We start from the raw sequence: 20923 nt of genomic DNA on the forward strand, positions 1-20923 counted from the left end.
GTGCATTGTGTAGGACTGCATCGGTGCACTAGACGGGACACACGTGATGGCTCGTGTCTCGGAAGAGTACGCCACTTCGTATTACGGTCGGAAAGGCGTCCCAACACAGAACATACTGGCTGAATGTGACTTCGATTTGTGTTTCACGTTTGTGTCAGCCGGTTGGGACGGGAGCATGCATGACAGTAAGGTGTTGCACTACGTGGCAACCGAACCTAAACATCGCTTCCCGCACCCCGCACCTGGTAAAATTATATTTTATTTAACAAAGTAGTTTAATTTTAAAATAATATAAGACATAGTACACATTCGTACTTGCTACCGTAATTAGCCAGTTGATCAATATGCCTCGCATTTCAGGTGTAATCTCTGTCTGAATTGCCATGTAATTTACCAGGGATTGATTCTGTGCCTACAGATGGATGCCATGGCACTATATGTATGACTACGAAACAACTTGCAGTATGAGGACCAATTCAACATAATAATCCTTGAAAACTAGGAACACACACACAAGGCCCAAATTTGGATAAAATGCAGTGATGAAAACTAGTCAAGAAGGAAGCACATGGGAGAAGAAGATTATATGTATTAAAAAAAAAAAAGACCTATATGAATTTGCTGGTATCAATGCACCTATTCTTTAATTATCTATGCACCTATTAACAATACCTAAATTATTGTTGTGACTGATATCTCTTTTCAATTTAGCATTAATGGTATTGATTGTATGAATCTAAAACTGTAGTGAATTTTAGATGTATATCACAAATTTAGGTTCTTGAAAATATGTTGGGAGCTTAATCGAACTACTATCTGTTTTTTTTTTTTTTTTTTTGTTGAGTAAATTTAGGTTATTCACAACCTAAACATAGCTCTGTTTTTAAAAAAATTGACGCAAATTATTTTTCTCAAATAACATGTTTTTAAAAAAATGTTCGTTGCAGGAAAATACTATTTGGTGGATAGTGGCTACAGCAACAAGACAGGGTACCTAGCCCCATACAAGGGGTATAGGTATCACCAAAGTGCCCATCGAAATCGAAGACCACAAAATGAGTTCGAACTATTCAATAAGGCACATTCGTCATTGCGTAGCTGTATCGAGCGGACATTCGGTGCGTGGAAGTCGAGGTGGGGGGCATTGCGGAATATTCAGAAGTTGAGTTTCTCTAATCAAGTGATATTCGTATGTACGTTGATGGCGTTACATAACTTCATACGCCGAAACAGTGCCATTGATGAGGTCACAGTTCCTATCGCAAATAGCACCGAATACGTGGCCCCCGAAATGCCCAACCACGACGAATACACACGGGTTGCCGATGTGATTGAGGAAGGGGACTCCGACCCCGCAATGACAGTTGTGCGAGCGAACATTACGTACCAACTAGCCCAGCAGCGCAACACGAATAATTGAACGGACATTAATGTTGGTTAAATTTATAATGTGTGTAACTCAGATTCAAATCTATATTATCACTTATTGTTAATTTGTTTTGCTTTTCTGAATTTGTAATACTTCTCAGCAGGAAGTTGATAAAGTTTTGTATCCAAATTAAAAATGATAAAAAAAGGAAAACAATAAACCCAAATGAATATTGTTAAAAGGAAAACAATAAAAAAAAATTGTTAGTAGGAAAATGTAACAACCCTCATACTGTTTGCCGATTAATGACTGATTGATTACCGATAAACATTGATTACCGTTAAAACTGAACTGACCGTGACTGATAATTGGACTGGTAAAAGTACTGAACTGACTGACTAAAATTGGAAACCGAATTGATTGAGTATATGTTAGCTGAATTGCATTCTATCTGTTTGACTGTGTGATTATCTGTTCATGCTTATATGTTTAAACTGCTAATTGAAGGCCTTATCGGCGGCCGAACTGGGAATTGATTAATGTTTTATGATCTTCATAATTAATGTGATTTTATGGTGTATTTACCTGAAAACTGATTAGGTATGATTAAATTAGATTAAAATGAGTTAATCACATGAATTGAACTTATTTACCAAACTAGCCTTGTAGTGGGCCACTACCTCAAACCTTTTGAGGCTTATTACACTTAATGCATTTGATTAAAAACCAACATTTCATCAGCCTTTGTGTTGCCTCTAACCGACCAAGAAGAGAGTTAGAGAGAGAGGGAATTGTTCTTGTTGATTTAGCTTGAGAATCTTGAAGAATTGAAGGAGTTTTGTACAATTGAGCTTCCCTATCCTAAATACAAGACTTAAGGTAGCTCCATTGTCTTCTTGTTCATGTTTTGAGTGGATTCTTGCATGGTTCATGTCATATTGATGGAGTTTAGAGCCAATCATGGGTTAGATGTTGAATTGTAGCTTGATTGTTGCATGCATGTTGCCATTCTTGAGTTTTGAGGTTGCAAGTTCATGTTTCCTCACATGCATGTCCATAATTTTGTAATGGTCCATGATTTCATCATGTTTTGGAAACAATTAGCTCCTTAGAGCATCAAATTAAAGCTTTGAATTGGTTTGAATTCATGCATGTTTGCATGTTCATATTGTTCATGAAAAATTGGTTTGAATTGAGTTTGAATTAAACACCCTTGGGCTTTGATTTCTTAAAATTGAGCTTTGAAACTTGTTATTCTATGTGTTTATAAGAGTTTTCCAGAAAATGAGCCCAGGAGGATCGGTTTTGAGTTGTTAACAACTTGGTTTTGAGCTTGGAGGTGCAATCTGGAATTTCCAGATTTTGCACTTCCGCTCGAGCGAGGGAAATGCCGCTCGAGCGTGGAATCCGAGCATCTAGCATCTCTCTGCACTGTTTTACAGTCCGCTCGAGCGGAGGATTGGGCGCTCGAGCGGAGTCTTGTCTCAAGCTCGAGCGGGCGTCGAGCGGAGATTTCACCCATCCAGTACTTTTACAGTACGCTCGAGCGGGTAAGTTTACGCTCGAGCGTGTACCTTTGTTGCATGACCGCTCGAGCGGGGAAACTTGCGCTCGAGCGGGACTCTGTTTTTCTGAAAATGCTTTTAAATGTGCATCTTTGCATCCTCATCCCATTCTAGGCATTCGTAGGCCTAGTTTAAGACATCTTATTGAGGATATAGATGTAGAACACACCGATGCATCTTAGGGATTAAGTTGTTATCTTTCCCAACTGTGTAGCTTAGTGTGTGTTCAACCTGTGAACTGTGTAGGGTTGGCGACTGGGGAGACACGCTCTAGCATACTGTAGCCCAAACTCTGTGAGTAACGATTGTGTAAAGATATGTTCACAAATGATTATTTTCTGAACAACTGAACTGTACTGTTTTCTGAATTGATTACTGTTAACTGAATGAATGTATGTCCTTTATTTCTGAACTGTACTGTGGCATCCTTAGTACCTACTGTTTACTGTTACTGTTACTGTTACAGAGATCTCTGTCGGTTCCCTCGTGGAGCCACTACTGTTTACTGACTGATAGCTATCATTACCGTTCGGTCTTTTAAGACCTACTGTTACTGTTATGCTAATGGATGTACCACATATGACTGTTTACTGTACTGAACAACTGAAATACTGATTGAATTGAATTGTTTTCATTACTGTAAGGACATTCATTCTAAACCCCTTTACACTTTATGTTATTCACTGGGCTTTAGCTCACTGCTCATATATATATGTAGGTGTACAGGCACCAGATCGGAGCTAGGAGCGTCAGGGTAACTCCAGTTTTGTCAAGCCAGCCTTTGTGCCTCACTGCGAGGTTCCGAGTTGCCATGCTATGGCTTGGGGGTGTTTTGTTTGTTTTCCCCCTCCTGTCTTCATACTGTCTAACTGTTCTGTATAGACTGAATGTTTACCGTACTGTTATCAAGGGATTAGGTCCCTGTACTGTGTGATTGTAAATTCTGTATAGACTGTACTGTTTGTGTATGTATGAATGCATGAAAAATCTTTTTGGCATACAGACTGTCACAGCTCATTGGACATTGTTTAATTACTGTATTAGCTTCCGCCAGGCCCTGTACTCTGTTTTACTGTATCACTGTTCAGCAGGCCTTCGGTAATCTCGGATTACTGGCCGGTTACGGTGCTAAACCCATAGGGCCGGGTTTGGGTCGTGACAGAAAAGAAATAAAAAGAAAAACAATAAAAAAAGAAATATTGACTAACAAAGGAACAGAAAGAAAACAAAAATTATAACGAAAAGAATGAAAAAAAAAATTGAATAAACAAACGAAAAGAAAAAAAATAATGTTAAAAGGCCAAGTACTAACTACAGAAAGCAAAAGAAATTATGTTAAAAGGAAAAGAATGCAAATCAAAAAAAAAAAAAGAAAAATGCTTGGGAGCACTAATTAGTGCTCCCACTAATTAGGTGGCAGTGGGTCCCGCCATTAATGATGTGATGTTTTGGTCTTGGAGTTGTATTTTTTTTTTTAAACTTTTTTAATGCATTAGTGCTATTAGTGGTGATGTTTTTAGTGGGATGAATCATTGTTGAAAAAATAATAATAAAAAAGGAAAGGAATAAAATAAATAATAATGGTAAAAGGAACAAAATTAAAAAAATAAATTCTTTCAAAATGGAAAATAATAAAAACAAAAATGTTATAAGAAAAATAAAAAAACAAATTGGTTTAGGAAAACAATGATAAAAGGAAGAAAAGAATGAAAATAATGAATAAAAAAATAGGAACACATGTTTGACTGTTGCACAGGTTTAGGAAATTGGGAAAAAAAGTTTGAATTATGTTTACGTTGCACAGTGGAGTGCAATTGTCACCACTCACTGACAGGACACGTATGCCTGACCTGGTGTGTCAGGTGAGAAGGGCAAGACAGACATTTTATCATGTCTACTAATATTATATTACACACATTTTCATAAAAAGTCAAAAATTTATCCCAAACAACTATCTTTTTCCTTTCACTTTTTTAGTCAAAAAAGACAAAAAGTGCACTTATTTAGTCTTCCTAAACTTGGCCTAAATAACACATTCGCGCCCTGTTTGTTCTCTGATGAATAGTGAACAAAGTTCCCGTTTGTTTTGGTTTTGGAGGTTGGATTCATAATCCGAACGGACTATGATATTCCTTAGGCCACGTCTATTTTGCGGATTAGGTTAGATAGAATTATTAGTGAGATGATTATTAGGGAGAGGATTATTAGTGAAGAGATTGTTAATATGTGGATTGTTAGTGAGGAAATTAAGTAAAAATGTATTTATTTTGATAATAGTGTGAGAGATGATTAGTGATGAGATTGTTAAATTATTTCTATATAAAATAAATAAATAAATAAATTATTTATATATTAAAAAAACTAAAACAAATAGGCGCACTTGGTAAAAAAAAAAAATTAAAAAAATAAATTTTTATATAAAATAGACTAAATCCCCTTACTATTTTCCAAATCCCACCTAAAATTTACCTAAGCTAATCCCCTTACATAGAGAGATTATTAAGCCCACTTCACTACTAATCCTATGACATTTTGTTGCATCCAAATAAGGGTTTAGTAGGTCCCACGGATTGGTAATCCAACCCACCCTCCCAAACCCCCAATCAAATATGGCCTTAGTGAGGGGTATTAGCAGTCTGGATTGGGAGATGGTATTAGCAAAATAGTCTGTTCGGATTAGGTGTTACCGGACGTCTGGCCGGTCGACTAGCTGGTCAACCTTTTCTTTCTTTATATATATATATATATATACTTGTTGGGCATTTTTTTTTGGGAAATTTTAGGTGCCTCGAATTGAGCTGCCTCGAATGGCTCGAATTTGTATTCACCAGTCGACCGGCCAGACGACCACCTAGACAACTAGGTGAAGCACTTGTCTACCGCGGTTGTCACATTGTTGACCGCAACTGTCAGCCTTTTTACCCGACGACCGTCGAATGACTGATCGGATGACCGACAAAACAAAATTCGAGCCATTCGAAACAAGATCAAATTTGAGGTACGTAGCATTGCTCTTTTTTTTTCAACATTAATGTTTAATGTTTTTGTATTTTTTGTTAAGTAAAAATCATAATTTTATTTGTTTTTTATTTTATATTTATTTTATATAAAAATAATTTAATAATTCTCACACTAACAACTATCATCAAAACAAACACAATTTTACTAATCCCCTCACTATCAATCCCTTCACTATTAATCTCATCCATTCTACCTCTGAAAATAAACGGGGCCTATTCTCATTCTATCAATCCCTCCATTATACATCTAAAAACAAACAGGGCCTATTCTCGTTGTTGAATGAAATTTTGAAGTGGAGATTGCACTTAAGAAGATGAAATCAAATAAGGCTTTAGGACCTGATGATATCCCTATTGAAGCTTGGAAGTGTTTGGGTAAAAAGGGAGTTGCTTGGTTGACTAGGTTGTTTAGCAAAATTTTGTTGACTAGGAACATGCCAGATGAGTGGAGGAAGAGTATTTTAGTACCAATCTATAAGAATAAAGGTGATGTCCAGAATTGTAACAACTATAGAGGAATTAAGCTAATGTGTCATATAATGAAAGTGTGGGAGAGGGTGATGGAACGTCGATTGCGAGACATAACAGAGGTGTCAGAGAATCAATTTGGGTTTATGCCTGGTAGGTCAACAATGGAAGCGATCTATCTTTTGAGGAGAGTAATAGAAAAGTATAAAGAAAAGAAAAGAGACATTCATATGGTGTTTATCGACCTTGAGAAAGCATATGACAGAGTGCCCCAAGATATAATATGGTGGGCGTTAGAGAAGAAAGGGGTAACAAAAGGCTACATTGACGTGATTAGGGACATGTATGAAGGGGTGGTGACCACTATTAGATCGCCAGCTGGAGAAACAAATGAATTTCCTATCACTGTAGGGTTACACCAAGGATCTACCTTAAGTCCTTATCTTTTTGCTTTAGTTATGGACGAGTTGACGATAAATATTCAGGATGACGTGCCATGGTGTATGCTTTTTGCAGACGATATTGTGTTAGTGGATGAGACTAGAGAAGGAGTTAACACAAAGTTGGAGATCTGGAGAAAAGCTCTTGAATCTAAAGGGTTTCGAATAAGTAGAACTAAGACAGAGTACATGGAGTGTAAATTTAGTAACAGTAACAATAACAATGAAAGCAGAGGAGAAGTGAATATTGAGAACCAAGAACTGCCTAAGAGTGAACATTTTCGTTATTTAGGGTCGATTATCACAACAGCGGGAGAGATTGATGCAGATGTGGCCCATAGGATTAAGACGGGATGGTGTAACTGGAGAAGTGCGTCTGGGGTATTGTGCGATAAACGAATACCCACTAGACTAAAAGGTAAGTTTTATAGAACGGCTATTAGACCAGCTATGTTGTATGGGACGGAGTGTTGGGCAACTAAGAAACAACATGTAGATAAGATGAGTGTGGCTGAGATGAGGATGCTAAGGTGGATGTGTGGTAAGACTAGACAGGACAGGATTAGGAATGAGTGTATTCGGGAATGGGTAGGAGTAGCACCGATAGAAGATAAGTTGAGAGAGAATCGTTTGAGATGGTTTGGTCATATTCAACGGAGACCAACAGAGGCAGTAGTGAAGAGATGCGATGTTGTAACGGTAGATGGAAGTGTTAGGGGACGGGGTAGGCCTAGATTAACGTTGACTAGCGTTATAAATAGAGATATGAATCTACTTAATTTGACTAATGAAATGGCCTTTGATAGGGCCGCGTGGAGAAGAAGGATTCATGTAGCCGACCCCATTTGATGGGACTTAAGGCTTCGTTTTGGTTTGGTTTGGTTTAATATATATACCTATGTAAATGTCTTAGATTATACAAAAAAAAAATAATCAATCAAGGTAACAGCACATCATTTAAGATAAATCTAGAAGTGATCATTCAAGAGTTACATGAATTTTTCTAGTAATTATACAACACAAATTTAGACAAATAACGAAGGGGTACCAAAATTTTTTACTCAAACAAGAAATCTCAAAAAAGAAAATAAATAAGTAAATAAAAATTCTATATCAATACTAAAAATGGACACTTTTTCTTTATTTATGAAAAGAAACAAAAAAACAAAACAAAATAAAAACACATGCCTCTCAAACAATTGCCTGTTTGGTATTACGTTTTCAGTTTATATTTACAAAAATTTTATAAACTGGTTTTTGTTTATTTTAAAAAAAATATAAATTACAAACGCGTTTGGTTTGGACAAAATATTTGAAAATTTTAAAAAATATAAACTAAAAGAATGAGAAATAGCGAGTGGTGGCGTAGCGCGTGGTGGGTGGTGACAAGTAGTGGCGAATGGTGGCAGCGGAAGACAGTGGTGGCGGGTGGGTGGCGCCGGAAGACGGTAGTGGTGGGTGGCGGTGAGTGGTGGTGACGGAAGACGATGATGGCGGGTGACGGGTGATGGGTAATAGCGGCAGGTGGTGGGTGGTGGCGGCAGAAGACAGTGATGGAGGGTGGTGGCGGAAGGCGGTGGTGGAAAGTGGTGGCAGGTGGTAATGGCGGAAGACAATGGTGGAAAGTGGTAGCAGGTGGTGGCAGCGGAAGATGGTGGTGGAAAGTGGTGGTAGATGGTGGCTGGTGGTGGCAAGTGGCGGGTGACGGGTGGTGCTGGCGGAAGACGATGGTAAAAATTGGTGGCAGGTGACGGGTGGTGGCGGTGGAGGACGGTGATGGAAAGTGGTGGCAGGTGGGAGGTGGTGCCAGCGGAAGATGGTGGTGGAAAGTGATGGCGGGTGGTAGTGGCGGAAGACGGTGGTGGCGACGGAAGACGGTGGTGGAAAGTAGCGGCAGGTGGCGGATGGTGGAGGCGAAAGACGGTGGTGGAAAGTGGTAGCAGATGGTGGCAGGTGGTGGCAGTGGAAGAAGGTGGTAGAAAGTGGTGGCAGGTGGCGGGTGGTAGCGGCGAAAGATGGTAGTGGAAAGTGGTGGCAGGTGGCAGGTGGTGGCAGTGGAAAAAGGAGGTGGAAAATGGTGGCGAGTGGTAGTGGCAGAAGATGGTGGTAGCGGGTGGCAGTGAGTGGTGGAGGCGGAAGACGGTGGTGAGTGGTGGCGGCAGAAGACGGTGGTAGAGGGTGGTGGTGGAGGAAGACGGTGGTGGATAATGGTGGCAGGTGGTGGCGAGTGGTGGGTGGTAAAAAAAAAAATAACCCTGAAAACTGAAAATGTATACTTATTTTTTGAGTTTACAAATTTTGGCCAAATTTATAAACTGAAACCACAGGTTTATAAACCAAAATATTTACCAAACAAGTTTTTATGACAGTTTTTTAAATTTTTGTAAATATAAATTGAAAACTGAAAACTGAAAACATAAGTGTTACCAAACGCCAACAGCGTGTTTGGTTTCAATTTTCTAAATTCAATTTTTTTTAAATTGAATTTTTTTTTTTTTGTATTTTTTTGTTTTTAGTGATTTTTTTTTTTTAATTTTAAGCAATTTTTTTTTACTTTTTTAGATACACCCTACTTAAATGTATCTAAATAGTAAAATATTTATGAAAAAATATTTTAAAAAATTAATAAATTCACAAAATACGACAAATGTACTAAATTTTCATTTTTTTGCGTATTTTTTTGGTATTTAGTATTTTTTTTAACAAATATTATACTTTTTAAGTGTATTTATGTTCGGTATGTCTAAAAAATAAAAAAAATTACTTAAAATATTAAAAAAATTCATTAAAAACATTAAAATACGAAAAATAAAAAATTAAATTTTTTTAAAAACCAGAACCAAACAAAGTGAAAGTGATTATTTGGTAATCTTCAAATAATTCTCCACACTCTAACCACAAAAAAAGAGAAACAATTCTCTGTTAGGAATGGCAATGGGCCGGGGCGAGGCCGGGGACTGCACTCTCCGTCCCCGGAGGTCAAAATATCTCTGTCCTCGCCCCCGATCCCCGACAGGGAACCCATTACCCCCTTAACGGGGATCGATCTTCCCCAACCCCGAAAAGTCCCCGACAATCATCAACCACAATAAACTCAACTCTGAAAATTTAGATCTGAAAAATCCCCAAAAAAAGCCTCAATCATCAACAATTTAACAAAAAAAAATTTAGATAACTCAACAATCATCAACAACTCAATGATTGTTCATTACACACACAGATCTAAGAAAACCCTAACAAAAAAATAAATAAAAAATAGAGCTAAAAATATAACAAGATCAAATCTAATCCAATCCAATCCAATCACACACACAGATCAGACATCGTCGCCACCATTATCTTAGATTTGCGCCATAGATTGGAGATTGTTATCATTTTGCCTTTGTTTGCTCAGATTGGTGGTGTCAGTGTTGGTAACGGTGGAAGGACACTGGAAACGATCTTCAAATCTTCTAGATCTAGAGACGAAGTCGTCGTAGACATCACGAGGCAGCGAAGACGAGGTGTGAGAAAGAGAGAGTATGACTTGTTTGGTATAACATTTGTCATGCCAAACAAAAAATATTAAAGTCTCATTTGGTAAGATAGTTGGGACTAATTTAACTCATTAAAAAATAAAATAGGTTAACAAGAGTCAAAAGTTTATTTCAAATGAAATTTTTTTAACCAGACTAAAACAGTAAAAAAAAAAAAAAATTAAAAACCCCGATTAAAAAGTTTTTCTCAAAAATGACTATCGCACCTTTGATGACATGTCCTAGGACAATCAAATAATTTTTCCCAAAAATGACTCAAAAAATAAGAAAAATGTTTGGGAGTTTTAAATTATGAGTTATAAGAAGTAGACTCCACTTATTGATGTGATGTTTTGGCTTTCGAATTTTTAAATATTTTTTTGAATTTCTATCACATTAGTACTTAATTAGAACTCTAAAATTAGAGGAATGAATCATTCTTGAAAAAATAAAAAGGAAAGTAAAGAATAAAAGAATTTAAAATAAAGAAAAAAAAAGAAAAAGGAAAAAAGTAAAGCACCGTCCGTCGGAAAAATTCAAACCTAGAATGAAACCTTGCTTCCCGCTTAACCACGCTCTCTCTCTCTCTCTCTCTCTCTCACACACACACACAGAGCAAAGGCAAAGGCAAAGGCAAAAGTAGAAATCTCATGAAAGCAGATTATCAATGTTAATGGCCGATCTCTGACTCTGCTCCGGCCAATCAGGTGACCTAATGCTAAGCTTAAGCTCTCTGCTCTTCTTCATGTTTTTCTTCTTTTTCTTCTTCTTCTTCTAGGGTTTCTTATGGTGGTGTTCTGCGAAGTCTGAATAGGTCATTGCAAACTCAATAATTACACTCATTTCTCTTGATTTGATCGCTTGTTTTATAATTTTCCATAAGAGCTTCATACAGATCTTATTATCTGCATTTCACTTACGCAGTGTTTGGTTGGACGATTTGATGAGGGATTTGGAAAGGGAAAAAGAAAAGTTAGGTGAAATGTGAACAAAATATACTTACATTTCACTTAGTTTCACACACCTTTTCCCTTTCCCTTTCCAAATCCCTCCCCAAACCAAATCTCCCAACCAAACACAACATTAGATAATATATTATGTGTTGCTTGCAACAAATAAAGTACCACTGAACCAAATTTCGATTTTTAGATTATTATTTGATTTTTCTTACATTTTTTTTAAAAAAAAATTTCAATGTTCTTAAGAGTTTTTTGTTGTTCCATTTCCAATTGTGTTACATGAAATGCATTGCCAGAAAAGGATTAGTCATATTCTTAAAATCATTTTGACATGGAATCATTACGGGTTTTGAGCAGTACCTACAAATTTGCTTTTCTGTTACGCGGCGTGGCTCTGCCAAACTTTTCATCTATATGTCAATTTGTTTCTTGAACTGAGTTGTTTATTTCAGTATTGAAAGAGCATGTTACCTTATATTCATCTTTTTACTGTATCAGGAAATCTTGATAATTTGTATTCAGAAGAAAGGAAATGGATCGAGTTCATGAGGAGTTACATGAACTTAAATCAGAGATGGAAAAACTCAAAGAAGAATGCCGGACCAAGAAGGAGCTCTCAGAGAGTTTGAGGAAAGCCCACAATGAACAGCAAGTTAAATTCATGGAGGCTAAGTCGCTGATTGAGCAACAGGCCCAACAACTCAATGCCAAGTCTGAGGAAATATCAGAGTTAAGGCAAATCTGTGAGGAGCTCAAATCCAGCTTGCATGAAACGGAATTGTTCCTAAAGGACCTCAATTTTGCGAATGAAAAACTTCGAGTTGAATATGGTGAGAGAATTCAAAAACTGGAGGGAGAAAACAAGGGGTTGGTGTCGGCTTTAGATGAAGCAACAACAAGAACTCAAGATTGGGAGAAGAAGATTTGTGCTGGTAATGAAGAAATTGAAGGACTTAAAAGACTCTTATTCGTTGTGGAGAAGAAATGCCTTGAAGCAGAGCAAAAGGCCAAGGCATCTGAAGAGCTCGGACGGAGAGAGAATGTGATTCTGAAAATTGAGGATGAAAATAGGAATGTTCAAGATCAGTTGAAATGGAAGAGTGAACAGTTTATGCATCTCAAAGAAGCACATACGAGGCTTCAAGACCAGTTCCAGTTGAGCAAGGTGGAGTGGGAGAATGAGAAATCGGAACTGTTTGACGAGATCTGTTCATTGCAAACAAGGTTGGATTCTCAAACCAGAATCTCACAAAATCTTCATAGCCAATTAAAGATGTGCAACCAAGCACTATCTCATGAAGAAAGCAAAAGAAAGATTCTGGAGGTCGAGGTGTTTGAATTGAAATCGCACTTTGAGAATGTAATTTTGGAGTGTGAAGAAGCGAAATCAAGGATCGAAAACTTGGCCCTTCAGAGGGATGAAGATATTGCGGAGCTAAGAAACACACTGGGAACTAAAGAAAGCCTCTCCAAAGAAATGGAGTACAAAATTTCCCATCTCGAGCAGGAGAATCAGGAACTGCACGGATCTCTCAAAGAATGTCGGGAGGTTCAAATCAAGAATGCTGGAGGCAATTCGTTAAAAAAGCTGCAAAACAAACTTCGAGGTTTGGAGCAGTTGCATAGCCAATGTTCTGTGAATCTCAAAGAAAAAGAAGCTGAATGGAGTTCTCGGATCGAAAAGATGACAAGAGATATAAATGGCTACTTATCTGATTTAGAGGGTAAAGACAAAGAAATACAGGAATTGCAGATGAAGCTAGAAGGTTGCCATTGTTTGTTGGAGGTTCAGAATGAGGAGATTTCTGTAGTAACCATGGTATTGAAATCAGAATTCTCTTCAGTTTACACAAAGCTGTTTGATGAAAAAGCTGAAATAGAGAAAAGAAACAAAGCGAGGGAAGATAAAATTTTGCTTCTAAGAGAGCAATTGGAGACAAAAAACAGTGCTCAATCTGAAGTTGATGGTGAGCAGAAGGGGGAGGAAGGAAGATTCCTAGTGAAGAGGGTTGAGTGCTCAGATCGTATTAAACATGAGGAGAGTTTCATGGCGGAGGAGGAGCTCGAGAGGCATAAGAAAATGCTCGATGAATTATCTAACTTTCATGCTTGTTTGGAAGAACAAGTTGTGCAAATGGAAAGTGAACTAAAAAGGAGCAGCAAAGATGTTTCATATGCTTTAGAAAGAGCAAATTGCGAATTGGCCAGGAAAATTCATTTAGTCAATCAAACCAAACTTGAACTGCGGAGATGGAAATCTAGTGCAGAAAAGGCAAAAGTGTATTTTGAAGAAAACCACGAAGTCCTCATGCAAGAAAAAGATAGCCTCCTTGGCGTTGTAAAAGAGCAAGATGGGAAAATAGGTCATCTTCAGCAACAGGTTATTCTACTAGAATCAACAATTGCAGCAAATATGAAGGCGATAGAAGCTCTAAAGCAAGAGAAAGAGAACTATTACCTAATTGCAGAAACTAAGGATCATAGCATAGAAAAGCTTCAAGAAGAGAATGCTTGGTTGAAGCAAGAGTCTGCAAAGAGAGAACAAGCACAGTTAGATGCACAAAAGACATTGGCTGAAGAGGAAGAGAGAATTCTAGAATTTATAAAGGAGAAAGACCAGAGAATAGAAGATCTCAGTGCACAAGCAATGTCAATGAAGCAAGATTTTGAAAGTTCATTGGTTTCTTTCTTTTCTGTAGTTACAGAAAAACAGATTGAAATCAATGTACTAAACGAAGTGTTGGAAAAGGCTGAGAATCTGAAAAGGTTTGAAATTCAAGAGAAGAACAAGAAAATCGATGAACTGGAAACAGAAACCAATGAGTTACGTCAAACATTGGAATTTCAGGAGGAATCTTTGCTTCAATCGCAGAAACAGATAACAAAGTTGGAAGAGGCTGAGAATCTGAAAGAGTTAGAAATTCAAGAGAAGAACAAGTCAATTGATGAACTGGAAACAAAAACCAATGCGTTGTGTCAAAAACTGAAATTTCAGGAGGAATCCTTGCTTCACTCGCAGAAACAAGTGGCAAAGCTCGAAGCTGTATTGGAAACGCACAAATCAGAAACAGAAGGATTGAAGGACCGGTTTTGGAGCGAAAAGGGGCACATGGAGGGCCTAGTTAAAGAGCTTCAGTGTGAGAAAAGATGTCTGCTTGAAGACATGATGAAGCTGTCTGCAGAAAGGGAAGATATGCTAATTCGAATGGAGGGAGTCTGTAATTGGATCGGAGACTTTTCTGGTGAAGATGTTGACCTGATGGACATTTTTGGGAAAATCTTGCAAAATTGTGACAATAGTAATGGACATGCAATGGATTTGGTGAGTGATGGGCTTTCTGATTCACGCACTGATGGTGAAAACACGCATATCTCTTCCTTGATAAAGAACATTGAAGAGAGAATTGACAATAGATCACCATTGAAAGCACTCAACCATTAGAAGGCTCTACTTGGAGAGACAATTAATTCTTCTAACAAATGTCCGGAGGTGATTTATTAATTCACAACTATCGTATAATGTTGGAGTCGGAGATGTAATGAAATGGTGTTTCGAACTATCTTTAACTTGCGTGCTGTCATTTGTAAGTACGTAGAGATTGAAATGTTTGAATCCTTGCAATTTTTCTCTCCTTTTCTCTTGGAAATGTGTTTTCCAAAATGTTACACAATCGTTTCGCGAATGTGCATGCCATATGGTGATTTTAATATCTAAACCATCCGTTTGTTCTCATATCTCACTCGTGCCAGATATTGCCACGTGCCAAATTTGGTGCTGCTAGGAAGTCAAATTTGTGTTATAAATTATAATTTGGTTATTGAGACTTTTCTGGTGGTGTTTTGTTACAACGCAAATTGGTTGTAGTTATGACAATTTGTGGTGTTTAGTCGTGAACTTCAGTGATTTTGGTTATGAACAGTTGTTTTTTTTTTTTTTTGGGTGAACTGAAGTGATACTGGTTACGCGACTAATGTAGTGTTTTTGTTATGAAACAATTTAATTTTGTTATGATCCAAATTTGTAGAAATTATAAACGGCTGTGACTCAAATTTCATATACGCTTTTGAGGGGGTGTGTGCAGCAATACGTCCCTACTGGAATGGTGATAATTTTACCTGGGAAGCATCAAATGTATGTGGAACTTGGGTTTAAAACCAATTAAACCCCAACACCACCCCTTCTCAAAAGGGAAAGAAAAGGAAGAAGGTAATAAAAAACAAACTAGAGTCAGTCACGACTTGCCAGTTCCACAGTGCAAGAGATAAGACAGTATTTGATCCCCTAATTTATCTCTACACAACAAATCTTTGAAACTTTATATACTACAAACCAAACTCTTTGGTACCACTCTGAAAAAATAACAGAAACCTTACAATACCTAGGTAGTATTGACATAACCATATTGTATCAAATACTTCAACAGGGATTAGTAAAAGAATCCCCGCTGATACAAAACAATTTCAATGTCTCGCATTGTAATGCAAATTGAACATAGGAGGAACTTTCACTTTTTCTTGCTCTTACTTGATGAACCGGAACTTTGAGAAAATTTCATAAGCCCTTGCCTCAAAGCCCCAAGAGTTACCCCGTTTCCAACCAAGATGCTGGTCACACCCATTTTCGAAACCTGCACAACACACAAGTAGATTATAGGGTTTAATTGGTGACAATGTCTTAAGAAAATTTTAACCAATAATCTGTTGGAGTGCTCTGTCTAAATAAGTCAAGGTAGAAAATCAACAGCATGTGGTCTGTTTTTACCGCTTCTATGTTCCGATCCTCATCATCAAAAAAGATCATTGAATTATAGGGCACCCCGGTCCTCCAATTAATTCTTTGGAAGTGCTCTGTCTTGTGTGTCCAACTAGAAAAAATCTCCTGCGTACCGAAAGAAATATTTAAAGCAGTGGCCATGGTTTTTAGAATCTTAGGAATCATGATTCAATATGAATTTCAACCCAAACGATTCGATTCGTCCAGTCCTAATTCGTCCAATCCTGTTGAATCTTAAATTAAGTGAATCTTATGATCCATTGTGATTCACTATGATTCATTACGAGTCATTGCAATTCAATTCTATTTGCATAATGCATGAAATAACGTCGTTTTTGCAACCAAAAATAAATAAATAAATAGAAGAAAAAAAAGATCACTTAATTATATTGATATGCGTGGTTTTGTATGTATATAGATATATATAATTTAGCTATATTGAGATTAATCAATTATATTGATATACCCATAGCACTTTCAGAAAACTACTAGCCATGCCAACGACAATGAAGTTAGAGATAGAATTTAGTAGGGCAATTTTAGGTATTTACCTCTCTTGACTCTCTGGAAAGGTTTTAAAAACTGGATTGGACCGGCCAATTCGACCGGTCGGGGTTTTGGTCCGAATATATCCTCTAAACCGTTCCAATCCAAAAACTGGCCTATTTAGAGAGAACCGGAAAAATCGACGGTTGGACCGCTGAACCGGTCGACTCGAGGACGGGTTAGGTGAACCGAATGGGTTGATAAAATTAAAAATTTTGAACTTTTTTTTGATATTTTCTAACTATTCTTTTTATTCTTTCTTTCTTTTCTTTCTTATTTTTTTTTAATTTTTATATATATATATTATATATAAGAAAATTTTAATTAGAAACTCTCTTTCAAAAGTCTCCTCTTGTGAGGAATCTCATTGAGAGCTTGAAATTATTGTAAAAGTCTTTACCTATTTATAAGAAAAAAACATTCTTCCAAATAAACTTAAGAAATCCATGTAGAATTCAATCAAATTAATTGGAAGGAGACTTGAGACTTGAAACTTTCACATCCCTCCAAAATTTTTGCTCTTCTTTCAATCTAATTATTTGAATTAAAATCATATGGAATGAATATTGAATATTTTGTTTCCTATTCCAAAATTAAAATTAATAATATTTTAAAATATATTATTATATTTTTTAGTAAAAAAAAATATTAGGAGAAATATTTAAGATAATTTAATATTTTTATTTTTTTTTAATTTATAATTTTATAACTTATATTTTTATTTAAATATAATTTTAATATATTTATAACGTTATAGTTCGATTCCGGTTCAACTCGACAGTTAAACCAGTGACCTGGGTGACCCATCCAGCCAATCCCTTTTCCGATTCGCTCGCCAGTCCGGTTTTTAAAACATTGCTCTCTGGGCTATGTAATTTTCTAATTCAAACTTAATAACAAGCACTAAGAAGAAGAATAGCAAACAAAATCAAAAGCATTCCCAAAAACTCACCAGGGCTACAAACATTGATCTTATGTCCAATTTGTCAAGAAACGTCTTTGCTATATCTGCAGTAGGCGATCTAGATGCAATGGCAACATCAATTCCCTTGTCCTTGCATGCATATAAGATGCCTTTGGCATGGGGATACAATGATGGCATTTCACGCTTGGAGCGACATTCACTGACAAATAATCAGCTACTTACATCAACAATTAAGTTTTCTAAACATTCATTCAAGAAACAATCAGATCATAGTGCAAAATTAGCTTTCCACCTTCCCTGTTCTTGTTTAGTGATGTGTAAAGAGGGAAAAAAACGAGATTAGCAATTAGGAAGTACAAGCTACAATGTCATTATAATCATTATTGTAGTTTGTAGAGCCATAGAAGTCGTGACAGACATATCAGATGAAAACGAAAGGATCCACAATTCCACATCATAAAGAAGATCACATAGTACAATCATAACGGATTTAGTAACACCTTCAAGGTAAGAAATGTTAAAACGCCTTGCATGATAAGGAGAATCACATTGTACATTTGTTGCTGAATCAATAACACCTTGAAGGTAAGAGATGTTAAAACACCTCCAATGATTCCCCCCCTCCCCTTCTTTTCCCCTCTATTGAAGTGGTTAAAACTGTTGGTTGAGAAATGCAAATGGTTGTATAGCGTCTCCTTCAATATCACCAAGGCCCCGTTTGCTACAGCTTAAATGAGTTAATTATAACTTATTTTAATTAGAGAGTATATACCAGACTATTTGGTGCAACTTCTGCTTATAACATATTAGATAAAAATAACTTAAACAAGATGAAAAAAGAAGCTAGGAGAGGGGTGCTTCCAGCTTCTGCTTTTTAATTACTCAACAAGGTTTGAGTACATATGTTGTAAAAAGTTGCCCACGTAAAAGGTCAAAGGTTTATGTACACAACCAAACTTCTACTTATGTATGCACTAACCTCTATTTGACAACAAACCAACTAGTGGAAAAAGTTGTATGCAGTCAGATAAGCACAAACGTCTACGTATGGATTACAAAGATTGTCCCTTACCTTCAACTATGCAGCTCAATCAGTTAGATAACATTAATTTGGAAGCTAATGAATACTCCATCCCTTGATCTTAGTCAAAAGATCAAATCAAATACTGAAACAGATAGTCATACTAGTGGTATAAAAAGTTGTTGCAACTGATTGAACTAGAGATAAAATATGTATCTATTCTCATAGCTGCTAAAAAGAAGAAAAGTATCAATTTTCAAGGATGTTCAAGAAATGTATATTTTAGTTTCACCATTTAAATGAATCACTCAATCTTCTTGTTTGGAATGTAGGGTAATTGGAAGTCAAATCAGCATGACGTTTAAGCATCTCTTCACCATCGATTAATGTGTGTGTGTGTGTGTGTGTGTGTATAAGATCTTGTGTTCTGAGGAAAATAATCAATAATTACTAAATTTGAGATAATACATTTATTAATAATAATTAATCATCATAGCAAAGAAAATAAACCCTATTATGCAACAAAATTCAAACACACAGAGACAGCAAATCGAAGATGTATTATTCTCAACCAAATCAAATTAAAAGCTAAAAACTGAGAAGAATCTTCGTTGAGGAAAGGTGAAATTGAAACAATAATTACACAATTATCGTAAAAAAGAAGAAGAAGATAACTGAGGAATGAGTATTACCAGTAGAAAGGCCAGAGAGTGTAGTCGAGATCGAAGACAACCAAACGCGGAAGTACTTCAAACATTGCCATTATCTCCATCGCCTCCTTCTTCACCTTCTCGTCCCCCATCTCTCTCTCTCTCTCTCTCTCTCTCTCTCGCGGCTCTTCAGATTTTTTTTTGATGCCAAACGGATGGAAATGCTACATATCATTTTTTGAATAAAATTCTCAACATTATGCAATCTTTTTTAGTTTAAATTATTTATTTAAATCACCATTAATTTTATTTACTTAAAAATATTATTATAAAGATAAGGGGAATGCACCAATAAATCTTAAATTTTTATCTTATGACCGATTTAGTCCTATATTTTATCTTATGATCCAATTAGTACAAAGCTAATGTTAATGACAAAATAACCAGTGTTACACTATGTTTTGTGTTTTTTAGTAAGGATAAATGAAGAAAACCCCAACGTGATGTTGACTGAAATGCCTAAAACTCTGTAGATGTTTGTTTTCCCTCCAAACACATAGTTACGCCGATGTTAATGGCTTTTTTTTTGGGTTGGTGTTCATCACCATCAACAACATCAATTACATCACCAACATCACTAAAAAAAATCATAAAAAATCATCAATATCACAAAAACATCATCAAACATCGTCAACTACATCACCAACATTACTAAAAAAACATCATCAAATATCAGCAACATCATAAAAATATCATCAAATATCAACAACATCAAATTTTAAAAAAACATCATCAAACATCGTACATCACCAACATTAATCATCAACATGTGAACATCAAACATTCCGGTCCAACAACATCAACAAAAAATTTGAATTTTAGGGCTTAATCGTATAACACAGTGATGTTCTTCAAACTCCTATTTTTCAGATCGCATCTCCACTATCAACAAAACCCCACTTTGATCATCTTCTTTGCCATTGAATCTAGGGTTCAGATCCAGATCTGGTAGGTCGCGGACCCTTAGATGATAGCCACGGGTGGAGAGAGGCAGTGGAAGTGAAATCGGTCGTTTCCTCTTCTACCGCGATCGCGTTGGACGTTGATCGAGCTACGCTGATGAGGTAAAGCCGGCAATATTTTCTGACGAAGACAGGTTTGAGGTTTCCAACAGCAGAGGCGGCGTAGTCGCCGTCGTCTGTGGCGGTTACAGAGTAGGAGCTAATGGTGCGATGAATGGATCGCCGCCTAGGGTTTCACGATCTGAGAGAGAGAGGGGCAATGGTTCTGGTGGTGGATCTTGAAGTAGGTGAGGAGGAGGCAGTGGATGGAGGAGTGGCGTCACTGGAGGAGAGGCGGTGGACAGAGGAGATGGACTCCTAAGAAGATGAAGAGGAAAATGAGGGAGAGAGAGAGAGAGTTTGGTGATGATGTTTACAATGTTGATGATGATGTTCGAATTTATTGGTGAAGATGTAGTTGATGTTGATGATGTTCATAATATTTTGATGATGTTTGTTGATGTTTGATGATGTTTTGTTAATGTTTGATGTTGTTGATGTTTTGATAATGTTGTTAATTTTTGATGAAACAAACATTTCACAAAAAGGGTATTACTGTAACCTACAAAATAATAAAAATTAAATAAACAACATTACCAAAATAAAATAG

At 36.6% G+C, this 20923-nt stretch overlaps 2 protein-coding genes across 2 annotated transcripts; one reads left to right on the forward strand and one right to left on the reverse strand.

Annotated features, from left to right (window-relative positions):
• The first annotated feature begins 10902 nt into the window (after positions 1-10902).
• Positions 10903-15069, forward strand: LOC114287208 (uncharacterized protein At4g38062-like). The gene is made up of 2 exons (XM_082906101.1): positions 10903-11084; positions 11835-15069. Exon 2 carries the CDS (start codon positions 11869-11871, stop codon positions 14776-14778), a length of 2910 nt encoding a protein of 969 aa, XP_082762227.1. The 5' UTR covers positions 10903-11084; positions 11835-11868; the 3' UTR covers positions 14779-15069.
• A 540-nt stretch (positions 15070-15609) lies between these two features.
• Positions 15610-19515, reverse strand: LOC114287207 (uncharacterized). The gene is made up of 4 exons (XM_028230487.2): positions 19295-19515; positions 17609-17780; positions 16099-16215; positions 15610-15964 (listed from the first exon to the last, which is right to left on the reverse strand). Exons 1-4 carry the CDS (start codon positions 19402-19404, stop codon positions 15842-15844), a joined length of 522 nt encoding a protein of 173 aa, XP_028086288.1. The 5' UTR covers positions 19405-19515; the 3' UTR covers positions 15610-15841.
• Between the last annotated feature and the right edge of the window lie 1408 nt (positions 19516-20923).

The sequence above is a fragment of the Camellia sinensis genome, chromosome 2 (assembly GCF_055761805.1).
Source record: "Camellia sinensis isolate YWXY chromosome 2, ASM5576180v1, whole genome shotgun sequence".
Classification (NCBI taxonomy): Eukaryota; Viridiplantae; Streptophyta; class Magnoliopsida; order Ericales; family Theaceae; genus Camellia; species Camellia sinensis.

Coding starts and splice junctions, on each gene's coding strand:
- LOC114287208 (XM_082906101.1), top strand. CDS start 11,869: ATGGATCGAGTTCATGAGGAGTTACATGAACTTAAATCAGAGATGGAA.
- LOC114287207 (XM_028230487.2), bottom strand. CDS start 19,404: ATGGGGGACGAGAAGGTGAAGAAGGAGGCGATGGAGATAATGGCAATG. Junction 17,781..19,294: donor ACTCTCTGGCCTTTCTACTG/GTAATACTCATT, acceptor ATTATTTGTCAG/TGAATGTCGCTCCAAGCGTG. Junction 16,216..17,608: donor GATCAATGTTTGTAGCCCTG/GTGAGTTTTTGG, acceptor TTCGGTACGCAG/GAGATTTTTTCTAGTTGGAC.